This window comes from Melanostigma gelatinosum (assembly GCF_949748355.1).
Source record: "Melanostigma gelatinosum genome assembly, chromosome: 11".
Classification (NCBI taxonomy): domain Eukaryota; kingdom Metazoa; phylum Chordata; class Actinopteri; order Perciformes; family Zoarcidae; genus Melanostigma; species Melanostigma gelatinosum.
In genome coordinates, this window is record NC_136644.1 from 25,298,972 (window position 1) to 25,316,620 (window position 17,649).

The 17,649-nt window shown below is 42.6% G+C and overlaps 1 protein-coding gene across 1 annotated transcript; it reads left to right on the forward strand.

The window, feature by feature from the left end:
- Positions 1–4,487: 4,487 nt before the first annotated feature.
- On the forward strand, positions 4,488–17,038 carry sp2 (sp2 transcription factor). Its single transcript, XM_079277835.1, has 8 exons — positions 4,488–4,527; positions 7,440–7,516; positions 8,989–9,723; positions 11,259–11,471; positions 11,886–12,153; positions 12,666–12,843; positions 13,189–13,382; positions 13,822–17,038. The coding sequence occupies exons 1-8, from the start codon at positions 4,521–4,523 to the stop codon at positions 13,920–13,922; spliced, it is 1,773 nt and encodes a 590-aa protein (XP_079133961.1). The 5' UTR covers positions 4,488–4,520; the 3' UTR covers positions 13,923–17,038.
- Positions 17,039–17,649: the final 611 nt, after the last annotated feature.

Genomic DNA, 17,649 nt, shown 5'->3' on the forward strand with positions numbered 1-17,649 from the left:
GATTATTTTAACACCGTATGTCTACCAGGGGTGCAGCTGATGAATTAAACTAAAATGATGATGGGATAAGTTAGCTGTTAGCGAGCTAGTGTTAGCTTACTGTAGTTAGCTAAGGCACTTGCAAACATAAAACTGCAGCTTTGTCATTTTTTCCCATTCTGTAACAAGTCTGTCCGAATGTTTTAGCTAACTGAGCTATAGTTAGCCTAAACATTACCATTCTTCTTCTTGTATCCTCTATAAACACTTAGTCCTGTGTTCATTACCCTGTTGGTAGTGCATCCCACCACACAGCAGCTTTTTGGGGCATTTGTCTGTTGCAGATGCACCTCCACACAACACAAACGCTGCGTTCCACATCGTTTACTTTTTCTCTTTACTTTCAGGACAGACTGCAGCGGCCCTTAAAAGTACGTAGTGTTGCATGCAGTATGAGTTTAATTGGGACGTACTACTTCCACCTTGAACTTCGGTAAAAAACGACCAGATATAGTGGAACATACAGCATACGTCACTTTCTCATCTTTTGATGTCACCCTCTAACCTGGTGGATTGTGCCTTTGTTCATTCAACAGTCTCTGAAACAGCTGACCTCTAATTCAGTGTAAAAAAGAGTTCGGCCATTCTCGTTATCATACCAACAACAACTAACACTTCAGAAAGGAATATCCGTGTCCTGTTGCTTTGTGTCTCTCCAAAGAAAGGAAACACTCCACCTTCAGATACTGTTCATCAGTTTCAGATGTCCTAAGATATTTTGGAATGTGGTACTGCAGTGATTTCCTACATTTCCCAGAATGCCCCTTGACCACCATTCGATGAGCGCTGTCGTTTTAAATCTTATGAACGGCGTCTGATACTCGTAGCGCCACGTGTCCTGCAGCTGCATTGCATTCTGGTCTATTGAGGCTCTTTTCAGTCGATTATTTGTTCTCTGTTGCTCTGACGCTCTGATGTCCACGGCTGCTGTTTATATTTCAGCAGGTGTTCATATAGAAACAGTGAAAAATACACCAAAGAAAAGAAAAACATCCTCAGAAATGCAATTAAAAAAAACAAATATCTCATATTGACACTGTGTAATTCCAAACAGCTCATTGGACGGCACATATAATGCAAAATGGAACGATGTCGCTTCTCTATAATGTTAAGATGATAAAAAATATTTTATTTAGTTCTCAGCAGACGTTCTTTCATCATCAAAGTCCACTTAAGAAGAGAGTTTTTGCAATTAAATCACAAAACTAATGTGGAGTTCACTTGCACAGAAACAGCTTTCTGAATTTGGCTTTGCTGTATTGGGGAGTTTATGAGCCTCATTGTCCCACAATGCCTTGCCTCAGAGTGTGTATATCTGCCGTGACTCATCTCTACCTGTCAGTTTTATTTGTTGACACGCCCAGGTGTGTTTTGCTGAAGCGGACTAGCTCAGTGTTTTCAGTAAGAACAAAAATAAAACAGGTGTGTGTGGCATCGGTTTTTTTTTTTGTTGATGGTTTTTCATTTGAATATTTGAATAAGATTGATTTTGGAGTCTGAACATGTTTCAAGCTTTCATAATTATATTATAATAAGAACAAAACAATACAATGAAGGGCAGGATGAGGTCCTGTTTTAGATTGTTTTGGATTTTTAAACATTTATTTTGTCTACAATATATTTTTGTGTATCTTGAGAAATATACATTTAAGGTCCACCTTCCTTACTTCCTGACACGGCCTTGCTCGGCGTGCGGAGCTGCTCGGTTGTCATGGAGATATGTTTTGATGAATGGATGAAGTCTATACTTAGGTCACTGTCATAACCATCTCCATGGCAACTGAACACAATGCAGCATGATGGGGTTGAACACTTCAGAAACAAATAGAAAGTTGGACTTTCCGATGAGATTTATTTTTTTTTGGTCTCGCTGCTGTTTGTGAAGTCAAGAATGAACCTTTAAGTGTAACGTTTGAAGCTCCTTTTTACGCAAATCTGGTTTTAAATGTATTTTTTAGCTTAAGAAGTAGGAACACTGAATTCATAGGTTTATCTGAAAAGCCTAAAATAGACACATTCTTATATATTTAGTTTGTAAGATGCTGAAGTCTGACGTAAACAGCGGCTTGAATGTGTAAAAAAAAAGAGACTTAAACGAGTAATTGGTCCAAATTGTAGCTGATTGTGATTCCATTTCATCGACGAATCATTTCAGCTCAACACTATGTGAGTTAACACTGTATCCATGCTTAACTGCATAGAAAGTGTTCCATTGCTTTCACGGCAGCCGTTCACTTTGAAATGTTTAAGGCTGAATACTCTCCGGCTGATGCTCGGGCTCGCTCGTGAAGCTTGTCAAATGAAGAAAGTGAGATATCCCAGTTACATTATGCAGCTCTTTCTCTCCGAGACTCTCCACAGAGGTGCCTGGGGAGACGTATAGACAGTATCTGCATCCTCCACCGCTAACTACAGCACACTCGAGGTGAAGAGGGAGAAAAGTGCTTCATAGCTAAAAGCAGGACTCTCGTTGCTATAAAGCACTTTAAAAAAGCGAAAAAGAAGAAGCTTGTAGTGATGCAGGGAGGATGAACAGATGGGGGAAAACAGACACGACTATATGGTGAATAAGGTCAAGTGCACTCTATGGGGGGTGGGGGGGGGGGGGCTATAAAGGGCCCTGCATGCATTGTGGATGTGAAAAGAGTGATCCAGTGAGAAACAGGACAGCTCATCGCTTGGCTGAAGACGCTGGAGGGCAACTCAGCCGATGTGGCCGACAGACGGGACTGACAGCCACGACTGGAACGTTTCACCCACAGGCTGAGAGCCGGGCTCGTCGGGGTCGTCGGGGTCGTGACCGACACTAAACCGGAAGGATAAGTGCAGAGTCCTCTGTGTTCAGATCTGGTCTGAGTCCAAGTGAGACACGTCTGAGCTTGAGTCATCTTTGAGAGAAGAAGAAAAAGGAGTAACAAAAAAAACACTGATTTAAGTTTTAATTTGAATTCTTTGGCTGTTGGGACCAAATGCCAAAAAGCCATTTATTGTTCTACTATTGTGCAGGTTTGTGTTGAACAACAAAAGGATTCGACACACAACAGGCCTCTGCATGTTAGAGCCAGGCAGTGGTGGAATGTACCTTCTGTACTTAAGTACACATTTGAGGTACTTGATGTCATTTTATACTTCTACTCCACATCTCAGAGGGGAAATACTGCACATTTGTACTCCTCTACATTTATCTGACAGCATGGATTACTTTACAAATGATGATTTTGACACACAAATATAGGAAGAACTGTTTTGAAGATGTTGTTGTTAAACGACCCAACGGTTTATACAAGTACAGCTGAGATGATTCGTGGATTGACAGAAGATTTACTGTCATTTTTCATATAAAAACATTTCATGGTTCCAGCTTCACAAATCTGAGGTATTGTGCTCCCTTTTTAAAACGTTAATGTATGAGCAATAATAATAATGAACAAAACAAACATTATGAAGTCACTTTGGGCACAGAAAATAATCATCAGATTAATCCAAAATGAAAATAATCAGTTAAAAGTTTAAAATGAGTTCCACCACAACCACATAAACAGTAAAATCCAGTCTTAATCATTATCACGAGTAATGACAATCTAATTATAGAATATCCTGTATAAAACTATAAGAGTATAGGGGGATATTTTCATGGTTATACTTACATACTTCTAAATAAGTAACATTTTAAATGTAGTATTTCTTACAGTATGGTGTGAGTACTTTCCTTTAGGCAAAGTGAAGAAAGTGAAATACTTATTCCAACAAGTGGGAACCACATAGTATGAAGTATGAACAGCCAGATGTGGTATCTTTATCTAGTAATTAAGTAGTATAGTAGTTGAATGTTAAATGGTTATGCTTAGTTTCTCTGTTCTACTTTGTTGTCTTTAATGTCCTTGTTTTTTGTATATTCTGTGTATGTACGTTGAGAGCAATGTACACGTGGCCAATAAAGCTGATTGTGATTCTGATGAACTACAAGTCATTAACAGGCCAATACTTTGTGAAATAAATGTATAATCCGTTGACAGTGGCCTTACTGCAGCGTGTGTTATCGCACATAACGGACTGATCGTCATCATGAAACATGGGACAGTTTAAACACGATCCAGCGACTCAAAGCTCATTGATGAACGCGGTTGTCGCTCTGCCTTCACTTCTTACATTGGTCGTCGGGACCGTCAGTGAAACCGCTAACCTCTCCGTAATAGGGCCCTCGGTTGTTCTCGGCTCACTCTTTAGGAAGCGCCGCCTACCGAGCGCAAATCTCGACATCCCATTGGCCGAGCCTCCCGTCCCTTGCGTGACGTGCGGAAAATCACGCTCCGCGATTGGCTCGCTTGAATTTCACTCACAACGACCGCAAGCTTGAGCTGATTGGTCTGCGCGCGCGTCGCTCAACCGCTCCACTGTGCGTGGATTGGTGCGCAGCGAGAGCATGGGCGGGTTCCTCCACGGGGCTCGGTCTTCAAGGCTCACGGAGAGCGAATGTCGTCATGAGCGGTGGGTAGGAATTAAAACATTGGTGTATTTTATATTACTACTTCGTTAAACATTGTATTTGCATTGGACAGAAACGCACTGGACGTTATGCGGCACGAATAAATGTGTTTTTAGGGGGTGGCTCGGCCAGTTGTGTGAACCACAATAAGCACTTCCGGTAAAAAAGGTTCTGCCTTTTTTCTTCTGTAACGTATTCAAAGAGAGTTTGACTAGCCAGCTAGCTACGCTTCAGCTAGCCATATATGCGAGTGTAGCTGTTGTTCTTCACTCATTCCCTCCTCCACCCTGCCCATCTATTCCACAATAAAACATAGTGATGGTGTAACTAACGGTCACATCTTGGTTCGTTTAAAAGTACAAACTTTAAGCTGCACTCGGGCCAAATCAGCTTAAGCTAGCTGCTAGCCACTTTAGTCTAGTGTTGCAGGTTAGCTTGTTAGCTAGCTACCGTTAGCTGGTTGTGCACAGCAAACCAACAGTGTTTTAGATGGCGGCGCTATTTTGAGGCCGTACTGTTTTTTCTAAATATGTGTGCATTACTGGCAGTGGTGCATGAAAGTACTCACTAACTTAAAGTTGCAATACTGCAATGTATTCATACTTTGTTACAAGTCCTGCATCCAAAAAGGTTATTCAAGTAAAGTGTCACAGTACACAAGTATGGATATTTAAATATAGTTTAAGGTACCGAAAGAATGCAAAATGGCCCATTTCTGAATCATGTAACTTGATATTATGTCACTGCTTTATAATTATTAATGTGTTCTTCGCTTTAATGTTGCCGCTGGTAAAGATGGAGATCATGCTTGGGGGCTTAATACATATACACTTTATTTCAGTGTTTCCATTGTATGCAGCTGTATACTTGTATTCCATTATACCTCAGAAGGAAATGTAGTACTTTTTACTCTACTTTTGTCTGACAGCTTCAGATGACAGTTTCTTACCTGACCGGTAAAACCATGCATCTCCAGATGTGGTGATTATAAACTGAAGGATGAAGTGTTGCTTTATAAATTGAGAAAAATATACTCCTTGAACTTCATAAACTATTTAAAAAGCGTCTTGAATCAGCTGGAAAATTCACAGTCACAAAGTTGAGAAGGGCTGTTTTTCTGAGGTGATGAAAAGTTGACTTTTTAGAGACGTTACAAACTTGTAATGATCTTATAAAACGTGATGTATTGCTGTGGATTAAACTACCCAGCAGTATATAAAGGAGTTAAGATAAGCACAACTATAACATCTACAGCTGAAAAAGGCAACATGCACATAAATGCAGCTGTAATATTAATCCAGTGACATCATAAATAATAATAACACTGACATGGAACTACTTTTACTTTTGATACATAAATGTTACTTCTAATACTTGCATACTTTTACTGAAGTACAGTTTTGAATGCTGGACTTTTACTCATAATAGAGCATTTTTAAACTGTTGTATTCGTGACTTAAGTAAAAGTTCTTAATACTTTTTCCACCACTGCCAAAGAAGTATTATTAGGCAAGAGAGAGATTAGTCCCTCAGCATGCTGTGGTATCTCTGTGTGGAAAGTGATGGTGCCACAGCTGCATTTATAAAACATCCACTTAATGAGGCCGGCGGCTGTAACAGAGGCAACATTTCCTGTTTGGTCTGCTGATCAGCAGCCACAACACAACAGTTTAAGAATTCTTTGTATTGTAAGAACTTCCCTCATAACAACCAACTCATGTTTTTATTTTCTTTATTTGAATGCGGTTGTAAAGGAGCCCCGTGTGTCACCATTACATGGTACAATCCTTACTACAGAATAAATACATGGCAATCTTTGACAATCAGTCAAAGATGAAACATTCTGTCCAATGCATGATCAAATCCCAATTTACAGATCCAAACAAAGATGGACGCTGTAAGGAACATATCCTCGCTCGTTTTGCACAAAGCAAAGCAAACTGTAAATGTTTTATTATCGGTCATATTTATCTATGTTGATGCTACTGATGAACAATTCTGTTTTGTTGTTGTGGTGTTAATGGCGAGCAAGGATGCTATTTCCAGCTAAACTGTACTTCCTGTTCTGTAGCACACAACTTATTTTAATTCAGATTGTCAGAATAGTCTTTGAGGATTCTGGAAAATACTCTCAGAGCAGCTGAAAATATTGATTAAGAATGTTCTGTGCTTCACTCTGTCTGAAATGAAACGGGAATGCTCTGCCTTTAGAGGCACAAACTGCTCTACTTAATTGCTCATGAGTGCAATCGCAGTTACAGCTCATCGATGATGACTCGGTACTTTCCCAGAGCAGCGCTCTGTGGCTGTCATGTGGTTTCGTGTCACCTGCTGTTTGATTTCACGTTTTTGCCAGCGGCCGTGCCTCGAGCTCAACTGTGATGTTCAGTTTGTGAAAGATGACATATGTTGAGTCTTTTGCGCTTCAATTTATTTCAGCGTATATATTTAAGTAGAGGATTGTAATTTGTGAACAAGCTGTGTTACAAATCTCTTGGGCAGTCACATAATGACTGCAGTCCAATAGTGCATTTCTTTGCTTACAGAGCATCTCAGTTGTTATCAGTAGTTTGATATTTGTTGCTCAAAGATTGTTTACTCTTCAAGGGCCAAACATAACAGCTGTTTGTCAGTAAACCGGCTCTGGCATTCCTCTGGCATTCCTTTTGCTTTAATATTTGTGAGTTATACTGCACGATATCTGCAAGTGCATGCACTGATTACTGGCTTCATTTGTGTGACTGATGATGCTTAACGTTGGTCATCACAGCGAGACGTTACCGAGCTTGTTGTTCTTCGATCTCTTTCTGTTTTGTAGGAATGTGCTGTGATGTCCTTGAGCAGCCTAACCGCTGAAAATAGACGCTTAAGGCAGCCTGAATGTGACTCTGCTGTGTCTGTGTGTTTTCTCCAGAACAACAGGACAGCATGGCCACCACTGTTGCTGTCAGTCCCAGTGAATACCTTCAGCCCTCCACCGCTTCCTTGCAAGTGAGTAACGAGCCAGACCGCCGTGTCCCGCTACTGTCTGCTCTCTCCTGACTTCACTGTCTCCAACAACCCACGATGCGTTCACTGTCTCCAATAACCCACAATGCGTTCACTGTCTCCAACAACCCACGATGCGTTCACTGTCTCCAATAACCCACAATGCATTCACCGTCTCCAATAACCCACGATGCGTTCACTGTCTCCAACAACCCACGATGCGTTCACTGTCTCCAACAACCCACGATGCGTTCACTGTCTCCAACAACCCACGATGCGTTCACTGTCTCCAATAACCCACAATGCATTCACCGTCTCCAATAACCCACGATGCGTTCACTGTCTCCAACAACCCACGATGCGTTCACTGTCTCTAATAACCTACGATGCATTCACTGTCTCCAACAACCCACGATGCGTTCACTGTCTCCAACAACCCACGATGCGTTCACTGTCTCCAATAACCCACGATGCGTTCACTGTCTCCAATAACCCACGATGCGTTCACTGTCTCCAATAACCCACGATGCATTCACCGTCTCCAATAACCCACGATGCGTTCACTGTCTCCAACAACCCACGATGCGTTCACTGTCTCTAATAACCTACGATGCATTCACTGTCTCCAACAACCCACGATGCGTTCACTGTCTCCAACAACCCACGATGCGTTCACTGTCTCCAATAACCCACGATGCGTTCACTGTCTCCAATAACCCACGATGCATTCACCGTCTCCAATAACCCACGATGCGTTCACTGTCTCCAACAACCCACAATGCGTTCACCGTCTCCAATAACCCACGATGCATTCACCGTCTCCAATAACCCACGATGCGTTCACCGTCTCCAATAACCCACGATGCGTTCACCGTCCCCAATAACCCACGATGCGTTCACTGTCTCCAATAACCCACGATGCGTTCACTGTCCCCAATAACCCACGATGTGTTAGTGAGCAGATTCTGTGTGTAGAGCAGAGTGTGTGCTATCTGAGGAATGCTAACGCCATACTATCCGACAGCGCCTCTACTCTAAATTTCAGACTCCCCCTAACGCTGCGGCTGTCCGTCCTATCTGACATGAAATTTGTTTTCCATGTTATTGCTGCTTTTGTGAGTCAGACGCCGGTGACTCTTGTTGTTGAACTTCTGTCCCACTTGTATTCAGGACGCCCCCCCCTTCCCTTACTGGTCTTTTATGGGTTGTAATCTGCCTTTCTGTAAAACGAATTGCTCTCTTTTAATATAACTGAAGTGTGTATAATCACACATAAGGACGACACAGGAGCACAAAAGCTCTGCAGATGGAAACATCTGCTGCAGCACGTGTTTAACTTTGTTTATGACCTGTTAGAATATCTTCACTGTTTTATTTTAGCTTCTTATCTCCCCGTAGTTGTGTCTTAGAGCTGAACTGTTTCTCTTCCGGCTGGTTTTAAAGCAGTCTGTGTGTCTCCATTTGTCTCCATGCAGGACGCCCAGCCGTCTCCTCTGGCCCTCTTGGCTGCCACCTGTAGTAAGATCGGCCCTCCTGCTGCTCAGGCGCCCGTCACCTCTGCTCCAGCGCAGCCGCAGCCTCGCAGGCTCCTCCCCATCAAGCCGGCTCCCATCGCCCCCGCTCCACCCAAGAACCTGGGTTTCCTCTCGGCCAAGGGCAATGTGATCCAGCTGCCCGCCGGCCTGGGCTCCACGGCCCCCGGCAGCCCCATCGTGCTCACCATCCAGCAGAGCCCGGCCCGCACCAACACCTCGGCCCCCACCAACATCCAGTACCAGATGATGCCGCAGATCCAAGGTGCCCAGACTATCCAGATGATGCCACAGGGAGGTCAGATCCAGCTCATACCGGGCACCAACCAGGCCATCATCACCACGCCCATGACCGTACCGGCTCCCGCAGCCGCCACCGCGCCGGTCACACCGCAGAAGACCGTAGCCATCAAGCCCTCCCCAAAGTCGCACAAGGCAAACAACTCTGCCGCAAACATGCTGCAGCTGCCCGGCGGGATAACGCTGCCGTTCAACATGGCGACCGGAGAGATGGGCGGGAATCAGTTCGTCACAGAGATGGCGGTCGCTGCTCACAAACCAGGAAAGGGAGGACGAGGGAGGAAGAAGAAAATGGTTCTGGCTGCTTATGCTCCTGCCTCTCCACCCCTCGACCAGATGGACACCATCCTGATAGAAGCTGGCGACAACATCATCCAGGTACATCTGGCAGAAAAGCCCCGGAAGCAACACAATCTTTTATAGATTCCACTTGGCCCACTTTATAGGTTGAGTTCTCCTCCTGAGTCAATCTTAGACGCAGAGTAAACTGAAGGTGTCTCTGATACATCGTGTTACATTGAAAATGGTTAAAAGGTATCGCTTGTGACAGCTGTAAACGCTCTATAGAGCTGTAATAGAGCGTTTCAATCGTTCGGCTCTCTTTGGTTTGTTTTTTTACGACTGTTTTTATTCACACCCACCGCTCTGAATACCGTCCTCAGGAGTCAGTAACAGCACGACTCAAAGGAGACTGAATATCAGACTTACATGCTCCTAACCCAATATTAAGATCATACAAATATGTATTGCTTAAAATTGCTTAATATATATATATTCTTCAAATTCAAAAAAAGTATTTTTAAGAGGGGTAATTGGTAATTTGCTGCCAAATGACAACAATGAACAATTGTGGAAAGCCCCATAATATTACATTTTCCTATTTAATTTCATTTAACAATTTCCATTAAATAACATTCATTTCATTCAGTCGATCAAATTAACATCACGTACATATTTAGATTATAGTTGCCTTATATCAAGAAATTTATTTTACCATTTTACAAAAAACGTTTCACATTCATCTGGTTTTATGATTAAACTTACCAGAGATAGTATTTGAGTATTTCTTGCCTTTATATTGAACGGTTAGTCAACTTCAGGAGCCCACAGGTCTTTTCAGTGTCCAGCGTAAAAAGGAAGTGCAAACAGGATTTCCCGCTCGTGTGATCAATTATTTGTCGTATCAGAGTCGAAGACCCTGCTTTTCACAATCAAACAGTGAAATGTGGACATTGTTTTACTGCTGTTCAGTAACAGTGAGATGAAGTAAAGCTTTGTTGTAGTGGTGCCGTAACGCGAGCCTCCGCAGATGGTGTGCGAGCTACGAGCTCGACGGGCTGCTCGATGTATTCCTCTCAGAAACACTCGAAGGCGTACGAACAAAAAATGTATTGTGAAGAAGCAAGACGACAACGAGTGTAACTGGCAAAGCGCCATAAACCAACCTCCTCAACGTCGAGGAGGAGCTGTAATTAACTGGGAACTTGCACCTCGTGTTCAATTTGATTTGGCTGCAAAATATTTCTTTGTTTTTTTAGACCTCCGGTTCCTAAAGCATTTACAAACAAACCCTCCGACATGTTTGTTGTGCTTTTAAAGTGAACTATTTGTTACAGCCACGCTCTCCAAATAACAAAACTTCTGAGGGCCGCGACCACATGACGCTCAGACCGTGATTACGTCAACTCGCGCTTCATTGTTGTCATGGCAACACAATGCAATGGAAGGTATGTCCTGTTGTAGTTGTCCTGCTACCCTTAAAGATGTGGCGTTATGATGGCCTATTGATGAGAGAGATGGTCCCATAACTGAACTATGACAGGCTTGACTCCACACCAGCAGCCCAACACGCTGAATCTTTTCCCTTTTCCATTCATGGTCACAGAGTAAACCTCTCCTGTCTCTATCTGCAGGCAGGTAACAACCTACTGATCGTGCAGAGTCCCGGGCAGCCGCCTATGGTGCAGCAGGTCCAGCTGGTCCAGCCCAAACCGGAGTCCCAGGTGGTTCAGATCCCCCAGCAGGCCTTGAAGGTGGTGCAGGCCGCCTCCGCCACACTACCGCCCGTCCCACAGAGACAGTCGGTCCAATCGAGCCTGCAGATCTCTGATCCGACACCAACGCAGGTACGAGGACCTCTGACTCATTCAAAGCTGCTTATCCTGTATGATAATCATGCTTCAGGTGTTTAAAACAGATTTAGTGCTCTTATTCTTTTAGATTTATGTCCATGCTACCAGCGTTCCTTTGACTTTCCCTCTAGCGCCATCATCAGGTCAATGTTTCAATTTGTCGAATACTTTGATTTATGACCAAATACTTGAGAAGCTGACATTCCTGTCGAGCTGGATTCTGTGTTTGGTGCTCATTATGAAATGTTTGCATGCTGATACTCAAAAGAATGTGAACATGGTAAACATTCGACCGGCTTAGCATCAGCATGTTAGCATCGTCGTTGAGAGCATGCTAGTATGCGTTAGCAGCCTGTGTGACTGATAAAGGAGGAAGATCGGCTACGTATTTACAACTTCTTCCCTCAGATCCTCTTCAAAACCGCATCCGGTGAGTGGCAGTCTGTTCAGATCCAGGACTCCGTCTCCTCCACCACTTCGGTCACCACCTCGCCGCCGGCCGGCACCAGGAGGGCGGGGGGGCGCAAGGAACGGACTCTGGCAAAAATTGCCCCGGCGGGGGGGATGATATCGCTGAACACGCCGCAGCTGTCCTCGGCGACGCAGGCGGTGCAGACGATCAGCATCAACGGGGTCCAAGTTCAGGGAGTTCCCGTCACCATCACCAACGCAGGGGGTGAGCGGAAGTTGGTTCTTTTGGGTTTCTGTTGGTTTTTAACAACGAGAGAGAGACCCGGGATCGTAACGCACAAAGTACAAGACAGGGGGCACCATTTATTTTTATGGCATAAAAGACAGAATTGTAGGATTTTCTCTGGAAAAGGAAAATAAACTGAGACCAGAACCGTTTTATAATGACCATGAACTCATGTTTACAATGTTTACTGAGGTAATAAATCAAGAGAGAAGTAGAGTCATTGTCTCATAGACTTCTATACAACCAGAGGAGTCGCCCCCTGGTGGACACTAGAGAGAATGCAGGTTTAAGACATGAAATATCGGCTTCACTCGGCAGAACCGGAGGTTGCCGTCTGGTCAATATGTTAATGTTTCCACTAATCGCTAATTTGAATTTCAGTCCATTTTTGACTGGTGGCAGTCAGCTTGTAGTCTAATTAGATATTAGACTACAGCTTGGCCGGAGCTCTGGGTTGTGTCTCACAGTGTCTCCGTCTCTGTGTTTGTCAGGCCAGCAGCACCTGACGGTGCAGGCGCTGCAGGGTGGAGGGCTCCAGCTGGCAGCGATGCCGGGCCAGCCGGCCATCCAGGTGGACCAGACCCTCACCCTGGAGCTGCCCGGCCAGCCCGGAGAGAAGAAGAGACGCATGGCCTGCACCTGTCCCAACTGTAAAGACGCAGACAAGAGGTGAGCGTGTCAAGACAACAAATACATGAATAAATATCACATCACAGATTTTCAGTTAATTGTTGAAATCTTAAATGAGTTACCTGCTCTTAGTCATTTTGAGAACTTTATGTAAGAAATAAAAGCCTTTTTAGTAAACATAGAGATACTGCTGTTTGCTTTGACAGTGACAAATGTACTTTATTGATGAAAATCAAAAGTTATTTTATGAACAGAACATTTAGAAACTTAATGCATTTAAGTCAGTTTTGATGCTAAATTAAATGCTGTCAGCTGTTACTTTTGAATGCTCAGCTCTTCTGTTGAAAACTGTATATCTCACTGTGTGTGTGTGTGTGTGTGCAGGCCCGGGGAGGTGGGGAAGAGGAAGCACATCTGTCACGTCCCCGGCTGTGAGAAGACGTTCAGGAAAACGTCGCTGCTCAGAGCTCACGTCCGGCTGCACACCGGAGAAAGGCCCTTCGTCTGCAACTGGGTTTTCTGCGGGAAACGTTTCACACGCAGCGACGAGCTGCAGCGGCACGCCAGGACGCACACAGGTCTGAAACACACACATACACACATAATGGAGTTCCTTTCAGGGAGTTTCACTGCAAAATGGAACACGATCCCCGTAACACTCAACCTAAAGCAAAGATGAATGAGTAAAGTAAAAAGCTACAAATGAGGTCATTTTAACCGTAAACTGTGAAATATTGTTCTCACAAATCCGGCACCAGTTGGGCTTTATGTTCATGAGTTAGTTTAACGTTTCAGTAAAAACATGGTGCTTAAGTAAAGACAAACAGAGAGTTGGTCTGTGTGTTCAAGAACAATAAGACATGTGAATATATTTAGAAATCTCTAGTCTTGTAAAAATCTGGCTTCAATTGCAGAATTTTGCAAAACGACAACACAACATGATCGTGTCTTTAATATTTAATAAAAATGATGTTGTTTTTAACCTCGTCCCTTTCTTTTTTCTTTCGTCCCCCACAGGAGACAAACGCTTTGAGTGCAGCCAGTGTCAGAAACGCTTCATGAGGAGCGACCACCTGACGAAGCATTACAAGACTCACATAAACACCAAGAACCTGTGAGCGCTATACCGAGCGTGTACGCAGACAGACTCTCAAACTAAAGACCGTGTCAGAGGAAGGAGGGGCCAGAGGAGGCGACACCGCGGGAGTGTCTGTGACTCCTCCCCCTTTATGGGAAATGCTCCAAAGACGGGTCCCTGTCTCCCCTCTCGCTCCTGTGGGACACGGTGTAGCGTGGTGTACAAACAAACCCTTCCTGGTGGACTTCAAACTGATTCAGCAAATGTATTAATAATAGTTTATCTTTGTTTTGTTTTGTTTCCTCTGGTCTGAGTGGATTCCAGAACCAGCTCCGAGCGAAGTCTTCACGCGCTGATGTTCAACTCTGCTTCTTTATTTATGAACTCTGGGGGAGGAACGTACAGAACTACTCAGACCCCAGGACTCCAGTCACAGTTTTCCGCTCTCTTCTTTTGATTTTCTTCCCCAAAATCCTGCTTGACTCTTTTCATTTGTTTTGTTGTGGACTATTGGGAGATCCCAGAAATTGGCATTCAAAAACATACTGTATACGATATATATTACATAAAAACTCCACTTCCAAGACTTTTGAAAAGCTTTTAGAAGTTTACCTTGACTATTTTTTAAAGTGTGTGTATGCATACTATTATACATAATATTAATATTGATAATAAACTATTTATAAACATTTTCCATACAATTGGTAGAAATTGATTTACAAAGTAGGGATGTAGAAAACCTGAGGCTCAACGTTTGACAGTAGAACTACAAAGAGGACGTAGAAAGAACGTTCTTATCACATTTGCTTTGAGGGCACTGATGAGGCGGAGCTCTTCCAGCAGAGCGACCCGAACCTGATGTCTCTGGTGGGAAAGTTTTAAATGCTTTAAAAGTACCCAACTTCAACTTCTAAACTTATCTTATCTTAGTGAAGATCCTGACTCCTGCTGTAAAATATTCACACAGTGAATGTAATGTAACAAAAGATATGATTTTATTTGGAAATATAGTTTGCTTAAACTGAGAGACTCAAACTTGGTAAAGCTGAGCGATGTTTCAAATGTCTTCAGGTTGATGGAGCATTGTGGAGACAGTTTCTAGTCAACATGAAGCACATTTGGTTTATTCTGAGAGAAGGTCCTAAGGTGCTGCACGTCTCCTATCATGATTAGGTGAAATGATAGAGGACCCAGGATCGATCCCTGTGGAACACCAGAGTGTTGAGATAAACCACATAACAGGCTGTGAGGGTCGTGGTGATGTCACCTTTCATCAGCTGTTAGGAGGACGTTGTTTGTAACATCTCAGATGATCGGAGGACTCCACTAATACTTCAGAAATGTTCTTTAAGGAAACACCGCTAAGTCACTTCACTTTTAAGTCTCCTTTATCAATGAATCATGTTTCATAGACTGCATCAACAACCTGATGTCTAAGGAGAGTGATGATTTAATTTATGATATATCTATACTACCTAAAATTCTCTTTTTTTGGAGAAGTACTGCAAAAAACGTTCAACTTTCTGGATAACTTAATTTCCTGTGTTGTCAAGCAGCTGTGTGAGTTCATAACTCTGAAACAAATCGAAGAGTTTTTTTTTTTTTTTTTAAGTTTGATAAATATTTCCACAGAGGTCTCTTGAGTCTCCGGGTTTAAATCAGTGAAGTATTAGTGGTCACTTTGGTGATAAACCCGCTCACACCCTTCTTTTCTCTCTGCGATCCAAACCAGGTTGCTACATGGCGTCCATCTTGGATACCTCAACGGGTACGTCTAGGGCTGGGTATCCAACTTCGATGTGTTCAGCACTGAAATGTGTCCTCACTGAGTGTCGAAGCTGTCAAGTATTGAGAGTTGGCTTCCAATATTTGGCCAGATTTCTACTCTTATTAACTTGTTTTTTTATCACATCGTTCCTGATTTGAATCAAAACATTTTGACAGTATTCTGTTTAGTTCTTTAAATGGCTGCGTGTGGTTGGACGTTTAGTTTTAACTCTACTTTTATTTAACGAAAAAGGTCGTTGTTTTTTTACTTGAAAGGTTTGCATTTTCATTGTGGCATAAATGTTAGAAACAACATGTTTATACTTCTCAAAGTAAGGTATCCAAAAACAGCATGGTGCCCAGCCCTACTTACACTGTGTGTACTAATAAATAAGTAACTAAATTCCAGAGTAACTCTGCTATTCTGCTTTACTCACGGTATGATTTTTGATTTGAAGCCTATGCATTGCTGTGTGTATGATCAGATTTCCAGTTATTCGGCCTGACTTGACAATCACGTCCCGAAATGACAACAGAAAACTCTTTCTCAGGCCTCTGATCAGTTGCTTTGTACATGAACTTTCTTTCTTCCCAGCTATGTGATAGCTTTAATTCTGAATTAACACTTGAGATGTTTTTGTTGATATGCAGATGACAAGCGTTAGGCCGACTATACAGTATTCACACACATTACTTCAATATCTTTGGCTTTACAAAAAACATTGTCGCTCATATATAATGAGGATTTGCTGAACGCTCGCTAACATGTCAGTCAGTTTGAAGTCTGAAACTTTTTATTGAGAAAAAAATGCACGACTTCTTGTTAAATAAGCTTTTTGGTCGAATCGGACGGCGGGTAGCGTGTCCACCTCTGTGTTGAGTTCTCACTGTGGCGTGTTTTAATACTGTGACATACATGTTAAATGGATGACGCTGCCTCGCTTAAACATCCAACAACAACTTTGGCCAAAAAGCTAAAGTCCAATGTGTTTTTAAAGCACTTTGAACCAGTTTTCATCAAAGTGCTTCCCAGGGGAGACAAATACTGCGTAAAGCTTACATGTAGGTGGCCAATATTTGGTGTATTTTTTCAAGAACGTGTCTGAAGACACGTGATGCCGTTGCGGATGGATAGACAGAGCCTGCTCATATTTATGTTTGTATTTCATGTCTTAATATGTAAATACGGTGCGTGTCTGGGAGACACCATTAATGTAGGGTATTAAAACACGAACGTTAAGCTGCCCAGTGTTGCGGTTGGCGTGGCCGGCCCTGAAGGAAATGAACTTTGTACAGTGTGTAAGGAATAAAACATAATGTGACATTGTATAGCTTCATTCCTGCTTTGTATACGACTTCTAAGATCTTTTTTCTATTGAATTAAAGATGCCTCAGAAAGCTGCACCCAGTTTATAAAGATGTTTCTTTTCTGTCTATTTACAGGGAACATTTGTCAAATTCCTTTTGTGTGAATGGAATGTGCACTGATTTAAAATTCACAGGTTCCAAAGTTTGTAGAATGCAATCCAAATTTTAATGAAATATAATGAGATTTTCCAAATTTAGACATTTTTATTGCTGGTTTTGGCGATTTAAATGCTTCTTCTTCTCCAGGCCTGTGTGTCGTATATTATTCTGGTTATATGGAGAACCCAGAGAACCAGCAATTCATTTTATAACTTTTGTAAAGGTGCTAAAACATAAAATTTGCTCCCTTTTTTACAGTCACCCCCTCAATAAACAACTCAAACCATTTTTGCTGCCTCTCTTATTTTTTCCTACTCCCATTTTAGGATAAATGCTGAATAAAAACACTTTTAGTCATTTCGTAAGAGCTTTGTTAAGTCCGTGAGTCTTTCTTTTGTAAAGATACAACATGTCTGACTTTGTCAGGGTTAGAACAATAAAGTCCTGGCTTCAGTACCATCGATGTCCCTGAAGTGACGGAGACAGGCATTCAATATCATTAAGATAAATTAGGAAGAACAAAGTGTAAGAAC